The 9722-nt window shown below is 36.9% G+C and overlaps 1 protein-coding gene across 1 annotated transcript; it reads left to right on the top strand.

The window, feature by feature from the left end:
• The first annotated feature begins 303 nt into the window (after positions 1 to 303).
• On the top strand, positions 304 to 894 carry LOC116200950. The gene has a single exon (XM_031531965.1). It carries the CDS (start codon positions 467 to 469, stop codon positions 611 to 613), a length of 147 nt encoding a protein of 48 aa, XP_031387825.1. The 5' UTR covers positions 304 to 466; the 3' UTR covers positions 614 to 894.
• The last annotated feature ends 8828 nt before the right edge of the window (positions 895 to 9722 follow it).

The following is a 9722-nucleotide window of genomic DNA, read 5'->3' as shown; positions in this document are numbered from 1 at the left end:
TCCTTTTTACGAAAACTAGAGCATAATTTTTGCCATAAGGACACTACGTTGTTTGTACGTATTGCTGATTATACAAATATATACACATGCATTGTTTATACATATATAGTATGACTTTGTATGTATAGGTTGTAATTTGTTTTTTTTTTTAAAAAAAAGGGGATCAAGTGGAGTCCAAGTGGGGAGTGGACCCGAAACAGTCTTGTCTGGTGGGTCTGGGGGCAGTGCACGCCCTCTCATGCCCCACTGCTTGGCTCTTTAGTAGACCAATGACCCTCTCCCTCCTTATATAAGTGCCCCTTCCTTAGGGCACTTGACCCTTCATCTCATCCTCTTCCAATTTGCCCTAACCCTCCTTCAAACACTCCCCCTGATCTCATTTATTATCAAATATCCTTCCCTTCTTCACTCAAATTAAACTCTCTTTGCCTCCTCCAAGCCCAAGTTACTAACCAGTTAGCCAAAGATGAAGATGATCGGAAGCCCTTCGGTCGGAGGGTCGAAGAGGAGGCTCTCTTCGGGAAGGGGGCTCGGCGGTGCCCTTCGAGAGCAAAGGGCTAAGCTCTACATCATTAGAAGATGCGTTGTCATGCTCCTCTGCTGGCATGACTGATGAAAGAAGATTGATTACTTACTAGTACTGATCCGGATTGTTCTAGCTAGCCAGTTATTAGCCTAATTGGTTGTTCCTTGTTTTCCTCCTTTTTATCTTTTTCTTTTCCGGCGGATGTAAATATGGTAACGCGCAGAGGCGGAAGCGCCACAGATTTTGCCGGAGAATTGACCCAATTTTGTAATCGGTAGGCCGTAGAGGGGCCATGGATATTGTACATCTGATTGAATATCATATAGCTTGAAATTAATCATATCGAATCTCTAAATCCTTGGTTTCTTTCTTTAATTTGCCAACTATCTACTTAATTAATGGTCCTTTGAGTGAATATGATATATGTACTTCCAGTTCAAACGTTTGATCCTATGCCATATTCTTGTAACCATGTAGCCTCCATTAAAACTTTCCTGAAAATGGCATCAGATCTACCATCAAAACTACGACGACTAATGTTCCACACTTTGTAGTCGGAAAATCTATCAAGTACAAATGGAAGTTCGAGCAGGCAGTCCCGGTCTAAGTTACCTGATTTTCTCATGAATGAGATATCTTTTTCTTAGCTTAAACTCTAGTATCTGGTAGCCCAATGGATTCCGACTATCTCCCAATCATGAATTTTCTCCATTTATAATATTCGAACTCGAGACTTTACTTAAAAGCAATGAGCAACTAATGTTGAAATCAATCCATGGTAATTGAACATGATCTCTTAGATATACACTTTGATTCTGGGATCAGACTTTTTTAATTAGCCCTATTTAACTTGATCTCCTTCCAAAACCGGCCGAGATTCTGTAGTTCTATTTCTTCGACTTCCAGCATCTATCGTCCTGGCGCAGGTGCACAGACTTTAATAGAGATAAATGTAATTTACTTGAGTATGGCTAGCTCTTCATTCATTTTAATGCTCGAGAGGGAAAGACATATATGTTATGTATGTGCAATACTGACGAGGAACTGATGATTATTATATCCTTTTTTTACCTAATTAAACAGAAGTTGGAGGAAGATATATTTATGAATTAACACAGCTATCTAGCTAGGCAGTTTTTATATAAATTAAACCAATATTTAATTAGTTAACAGCAATGTATTCATATAATTAATAAAAGAAAAAATAAATTAAGCAAAGAAAGATATATAGATGACCAACATCCCACCAAATCACGAGATATCTTCAATTTCTCCTAATCACGAGGTGATTGCAAATTCCTACATTGAAATAAAATTCGTTCACATAAAATGCAATTTATTATTACATGCTATGGTTAAGATATTTAATTAACCAATATCTTGGTATATTTAGATCGTGATATAACTCTGATTGGCTTGCATTGTCTCTCTTTATTTTTTTTTCTTTTTTTTTCGGATTGTAAGGGAAGTCTATGGCTTAATGGCTTGCAATATTGTCATTGTGCTAGAAGGCACCCAACCATTTTATAATGAAGAACCAAATTCAATTATTATATATAAATAAATAAATAAATGTGGAGTCCAAGCGTTGTCCTCAAACAAACGCATTAAAATAATGTTTGTAGACGCAAAGTGGCCGGCCGACACAGCCTCTTTAGGGCTCTGTTAGATCAGAGATTTTTTTCCCCAATCTTTCGTTAGTTTTGTGGTCAAAACTCTCTTTGTGGGCCTCTTTCTCCCTCCCTCTCAGTTCATGGACAGCTCCAAGTACGTGCATATTATCTACTTTAGCACCATTATTTCCCTCATGTATATCGATCAACAGATGAATCACGGTCCCGGGCGGAGGGGGACTCCGTTTCTATCATTTGAGTTGGTAAATCAATTCCGAATTCATACGTGCATGACATCAAAGACAGTACCCGCTTGGATTTTTTGTGAATATATCGGTTGATCGTAATTGAATTTTAGCATTACGGATAATTAAAGCTACTATAAATTGAAATTGATTCAGGTGTCAACTCTTCTGTAAGTGCGATTGTTTATTTCAATACTGCTGGAATTTTTGGGGAAATTTGTATCTGATTTCATGTATTTTTAACTCATACGATAATTTATGTACTTGTTAATATCTACAACTTGAAGTTCGACTACAAAATTAATTAATGCTGATTTAAAGTGATCCTACCATTTCTCATGCTAGTTTACCACACATACATACAACCACCAAGGTGGTAGCCCAATGGAACGGGCTTTGTCTTCCAAATGGAGGGTCAATGAGTTAAAACTCGACTTAAATATAAAAGTATTTACGTTAGTAGACCATTTTCCTCAACCCTATGAGAGCTGTTATGGGATCATGGTGACTTAGGTGAGGTGATGTATCACCGAGCCCTTTATCCATTCGAGCGAATGGAACATTTCATGGTGGCTGATGAGCTCCTCTTATCTCCAGAAAGGGTTGTTACGCTGGTTTTTACCTCCCAGCCTTTTATTCAGAAAAAAAAGTACGCACACATGCATATGTATATATATATTAGATTTCCATCCGCCCTAATTGCAGGATTACGGAAATCTTTTTTTCATTTTAATTATATTTTAAAAATTAACTATTGCATCATTTGATATTTCTAATAGAAATATGAAAATATGAATAGATTTTTTAGAATATTAAAAATGTTTCTTTGTGATATTTAATGGAGAATAAAGAAGAAAAAAGATAAGTACTAACGGTGAGAAAGAGGGATAAGGAAGAGAGAGAAAGAGAGGAGGGGAGAGAAATAGTGATAAAATAATTAATTTGTTCTTTTAATTTCCTCTTGGTCTAAATACTTTGAATTTATAATTTTTATTGTTATAATAAACATTTTCGGGATAAAGAAAGTCATCTCAATTTCCTTCATTTTTCCTTTTGTAATATATATATATATATGTATGTATATATATAATGGCCTTGTGGTTTCGTGGAGATCAAATTTTTATTGTGAAAATAAAAAATAATTGAGAACTAATAAAAACCCACCAAGAGGGAAGGGTCGTGGTACCTCGTTGGAGGCTACTACCATCCCTGAGCCTTCATCCAACTTGGAGAGGGGGGCAATGGCCTACGGCAAGGCACCATCGCTCCCTCTAGGTTATTTTTCTTTTAAGTTTTTCAAATTTTTTATTTTTTATTTTTCAGCTATTTATTTTTAAAATTGAAAAGTTCAAAAAATTCCACATCAAGAAATAATTTCACATGGTGCCATATAGGCTTTTCAACCAAATTAAAAGGGCGAGGGATTACGCGTCATTTCATTTGCCCATAATTACTTATATATTATTGGAGCGTGAAGAAAGATGGACGTATGATATTACTGGGTACGGGAGAATCTCTTTATCCAACAGTAACCATTTTGTCCTTTTTCCATCCATACGATAATTTTGAGGAGATGGGAAAGAAAGAACGGGCCAAAACGGTGGGGAAAAGGGATTGAGGGATGGCTTGCACAAAATTCGGCGCATGCAAAAGTTTTGTTGTGAATTTTTGTCCTCTTCCCACAGTATAGTGCTGTATTTCAGCAACGATGGATTATTAATCCAAGCCTAAATGATGGGAATCATCGACTTCTATTTTCGAATGTTTCTTTTGCTTCCATAAACAGACGAAAATATTAGTAAGTTCTCTACGCAAACATAATGCGAAAATACATTTCCTCAATGAAAGTGCTCCTTACTATCGAAACTTTACCATTTTTTGTAGTACACGTATGTGACCCAAAAGGATCGCTTGATAATTTTTTTATGGATTGGCGTAGAATTATTGTGTATGACAGGTATACAAATTGGTATTATGTCACCAAACATAGAAAATGTTGAAATATATTGTCCCATATGAAAAAACTAAGAAAAAAATTGCAAGCTTATATAAGACTTGAGTTCAGTAAACTATTAGTTTAAACTTTTGGGTTACAGAATGAGTTCAAATTCGTGTAGGCTCAAGTGAAAATTTTACATGGTATTAGAGCGGGTTACGCTTTCACGTCCACGTGTGGACTCACACTACCTTGGATTCCATTTCGAGGCAGCCAATAGTTTGCTTCATGTTAGTCAGGCTCGAGAGTAACTCGGTCTAATTTCGAAGTAACTTAATGTGCACCTCTAGTTAGGCCCGAGTCTGGAGCTTGAGGCTAGTTTGGTGTTTGTCCCCCTCGCCTGAGCACGAAAGATGATGTCAACCTCGTAGTCAGTTGTTAAAGGTAGGGGTGATCGGTTCCGAGTACCCTATATTTTTCACATTACCCGAACTCTATCCTGTAAGGGACAGATTCCAAGATTTTGGAGCCGGACCCTACCCTATTGAATCATGGAACCGGAACCTATATTATACCATAAGTTCCGGGTATCCTGTTGGAACTTGTAAATTTTTTTCTCTAACTAAATAAAATCGAAAATTTCACATACATAATCAGTAATCATGCCAAATAGAATATCAACAAAGATTTAGATTAATCCACAACGATAAAAAAATAATAAATCTCATCAATCCATCTACAAAATTAAATATCCATAATACGATCCTACATAACAAAGTGTCTCTGTTCTGATTCATTAGAAGAGACAGTAACTTTACTCTTTCCTCTTTTTTTTTTTAAAAAAATAAATAATCGGCTCCGGGTACCCTGTAGGCAGGAACCGGAACAGGAACCGAAATCGATTTTCATCGATTCCTGATTTTAATACCCAGAACCTATCCCATTTTCAATACGAGCTACCCGGACCCTACCCTAACAGGTATGTTCTGATCGGTTTCGGGTATACTCGGTACCCGTGCACACCCCTAGTTAAAGACAGGTGTTTAAGGGCATGTGGCACGTATTAGACCACACACTGCCACGTGAGGACATGTGTTGAGATATGTTATCGCACATGAAAAAATTGAGAAAAAAATCACAAACTTATATGAGACTTGGATCCAACAATATATCAGCTTAAGTTTTTTTGTTGCAGATGGACTCAAGTCCATGTATACCCAAGTGAAAATTTCACACAAAAAAAAATCTATTTTTGTAAATAATATATTTTCGTGATATTTTAAAATTTTAAACATCTAGAGAAATTGGTGACTTGTGGCATTATCATATAATATATAAGTTACTGCTTCGCGTAGAATCACGCAATCTCACTTTCGGCCCACACGCTTGGTGGATCTCTTACGAGATTAGGGTTGCCAGGTGTGCCAAGGCACAGTTCCAAGGATTGGTAGTGAAACTATCAGCTGATCTCATACTACTAGAGCATAGTGCCATGGCCTCGGAGGTTCGTAGGTCTAGTCAGCAGCTGGGTTTAGGAGAGATGTCATAGAAAGATGTCGATGATGATGTTCAAACAATTACGCGGCTCGAGGATTTAGTCGTTAGAACTCTCCCCAAATATAAATGAGTGCTAACAATTGGATGACGTCAAGAGACAGCTAGAAGTCAGTCTTGGATGTAGCTCACGGCCTAGATTGGCTCGTGAGGAGTTTATATGGCTTCACGGCTGAGTTAGTCGGAAGTTGAGTGAAGGATTGGGTCCAGCTAGTAGGAGCCGAAAAGAGTAAGCTTGTTGGGACCTTAACTCATGGAGACCTCCTTGATCAGGAACCAAGTAGGGTAGAAGGGATATGCCGACTAATTGGCGTGATTATCTCGGAAGGCTATTTCATGGTATTGAAATGATGTATGAAAAGATAGATATTGAAATGCGGTGTGATAAAATAAAGAATAAAGATAAAGGTGCGCGACATATAGCCGTTTTGTGATTGATGTTCGGGGGTGGAGGTGTGACAATAGTAGACCGATCGATATATATGGGCATCTATCTAGAATTGAGCCCAAAATACCGAAATCGGGGAATTATTCTAATGAAAGGAAATCCTACTACCTATTGCCTAAACATCGTAGTCTAATGAAAGGAAAACTATAATCCTAGTATTCTTGGAAAATAATTCTCCAATTATTTCTAATTGAGTAAACCAAGTGAAAGGAAAGCAAATCGTCCCATATGAATATGCAGCACGTCCAAGTCCTCTCTTCCCCAATCGGCTGCCTTGAAGTGGAAATAGAATATTTCCAATGTTGCACATTTTCATTTAGTCCGCTTCTCATAATATATGGACGTCTCCTGCCCATGAAAATTTCACTGCCGTCTTGGGCTCATAGGAATATTCACCTTCCAATTCGGTATCAAGGGTGCCATCTTAAGATCAAAGTCGGAAAAGAAATTCCTTGATACTCACTTAATCCTCGTACGTGCCCAAGAACTCGTCCACATTCGTTCTCGCTTACGCTTGGGAATAATCCCATGATTACCATCCTCGATCCGCCGGACCATGCATGGCAGTCTGGGTCGTCTATTGCCGCTGATTTGAATTGGATTTGACGTGGGCTTCAATTGTGAGCTATCCTCCTCGTGTAGGCTGATCTTGTGGGCCTTACACACCTAATCTAGCATTTACCACGAAAAATGAAAAATAAATGTAAACAGGTACATATAAAACTTTCTCCTTTACTGCCTAAGAACCAGCAAAAGTTTCCAATAGTTATTCTTAGATCAAGATTCCAGTCCAAGAAAGAGTATTAATAATTAAGAACTTTAGCTTAAAGCAATATGACTTAATATTCTCAAATAACGTCCTTTCTATCATAAGTTTTATCCTAGATAAGATAGAAGTTCGCACCATATTAAAGTTGGTATGATCTCCTTATCTAGAGCCAAGTGTCTTGTCGATTAATTAGAAGTTGTCAAGTAGTGATGATCACTGGGCAGTGACATTCAAAATAGCATGTTGGTTGTTATGGAATTGGCGGAACAAGGATTTATTCGAGGAAGGCTTTGTGCGACCGTCTAATGAATGCCAAACCATATCGAGGTGGTAAAGAGTTGGAAGGCGACGAGTGACAGTGGACGGGGGTCTACAAAGCTACGAAAATGCTGGAAGTGTATCGGGTGGCAGTGTCCTCCTCCCGGGTGGGCCAAATTAAATACCGATGGTGCCTCGAGGGGAAATCTAAGGTTGTTTGGTGCCGGAGGGATTGTTCGTGATGCAGACGGACTTTGGCTGGGCGGTTACATGCGGAATATCGGCTATGCATCGTCCACAGTAGCGGAGCTTTGGGGTGTGTTGAAGGGGTTGCAATACGTTTAGGATCTCGAGTTAGGAAGGATCATCTTGGAACTTGACTCAGAGGTTGTCGTGCAACTCATTTAGAGCCCGACCACGCCAAACTTACAGCTTGACCCGCTCATCGAAGGAATTCGGGAGTTTCTCTCGCGAGACTGGCAAGTAAAGGTCAGTCACACCTACAGGGAAGGCAACATGTGCGCAGACTGGATGGCTCGATAGAGTTTACACAGTCTCTTGGGCTCTCATCTTCATGCCGTCCCGCCGCCAGGAATTCATTTACTCCTACTAGGAGATCTCTCTGGGACCTCTTTACCTCACCTTTATGTAACTTAATTTCTTTTCATTGTACCGGGCTTTAAGCTCCCTTTTGCACCGAAAAAAAAGAAGAAGGCCCTAATAAATAGAATGAATTACAAATTTCAAAAGGCTGAAATTAGTTCTCACTTAATAATTGTATGTAAGCTTATTGTGGTTATCGAAATCTCTTGGCTAGCGTACTTCTGCTTTGTAAGTAAAAGTAATTCAGTGACAATAAAATTTGACAACTATACCACTTCTCGTAATTTGTGCACTAAAATTTATCTCTAGAGTCTATTACAACTAGAAGTAGAGGGTGCACACGTGTGACTGTTGGAGGTAGGATGTTCGTGTGTGCGACTGGACTGGAGAGCATAGTTGTATAGTTTTTTACTCCGTTTGGTTTTGCAGTTAAAATCACAAAAATTTTAACTTTAACTTTAACTCAACACACTATACAATAAAAATATATATTTCTCGAGTCAAAAATTTTAACTTTAACTTTAACTCAATATATTATACAATTATTTATCATTTTTCACAATCAAAATCAAATTACTTTAATTCTGAAATCAAATTCACCATTTAAATTCTGTTTTGTATAGCTTTCAGCAGATAAAGAATGGGAAATAAAAAGATATAGAAAAGACAATAAAATATTGTGTTGTCGGCCACGTCAGAGAAAGAGAAAGTGAGTGATTAGCCAATTTGGGGACAACCTCATCATGTCCACGTGCGCCTACCACACCCTTGACCCCACCCCCTCACACCCTATGTCTTGGATTGGATTATCTTCCCTCCGGATAAGTTGTGCGGACACCCAAACCATAAAATCTTGGACCCACCCCCTCAATAGCCAACACCGAAGCTCCATCCACGTATTATCTACACTATCATATCAGTAAAAAAAAAAGAGTCTAATATTTATGAAATAATCTAATGTGTAACTACCGTATACTGTAATTAATTTTTTGACAGTTGAATAATCAATATAATTATTATTTATTTATTAATAACATTAATTCAACGGTTCAAAAGGCGATTATAAAAAGTTCATTGTACTATAAAATTCCTAAATTATAATGCTTTGTTTGTTTATCAAATCAAATTTAACTTAACTTAGGTTGTGTTTAGTTTTAGAGTTGAGTTTTGATTTTACTTGGTTCATAATGATTGTGTTGTTGAATTATGAGAAAAAGTATGAAAAAGTAATAAATAGTTGAGAAAAAATAATGATTGTATTGTTGAACTGAGCTTTTATCCGAGGACTCTATAGGGCTTACGTCCCCTAGATTTGTAAGCGGCACGCGCATGGATGATTAACTTTTAATGAACCTTCTTATCTTACAAAAAAAAAAGAATTGTGAAAAAAGTAATGAATAGTTGAGAAAATTTAGTATTAAAAATTAAATTTAATGATTAAAAAAATTAAAGAAAAAAGAGTAAAGTGATAATTGTATTGTTGAATTGAAGATAAATGGAGTTAAGTGAAGTAGAGTTAAACAATTTTTAAAAACCAAACATGTTTTTAGTTTTACTTTTCCCTCAATTTAACGACATAATTATTATTTTTCTATCATTTTTTTGAATTCTCCCTCATACTTTTTATTATCCATTATTATAATAAATTTTTTAATATTAAATTCTCTCAACTATTCAATAATTTTTTCTCAATTCACCAACATAATCATTAAATTTTCTCAACTATTTACTAAATTTTAATCAATTCAATAATACAATCATTACTTTTTT

Source organism: Punica granatum, chromosome 3, assembly GCF_007655135.1.
Source record: "Punica granatum isolate Tunisia-2019 chromosome 3, ASM765513v2, whole genome shotgun sequence".
Classification (NCBI taxonomy): domain Eukaryota; kingdom Viridiplantae; phylum Streptophyta; class Magnoliopsida; order Myrtales; family Lythraceae; genus Punica; species Punica granatum.
Note: the sequence above shows the minus strand (reverse complement) of the source record. Positions and strands in the feature narration are given on the sequence as shown.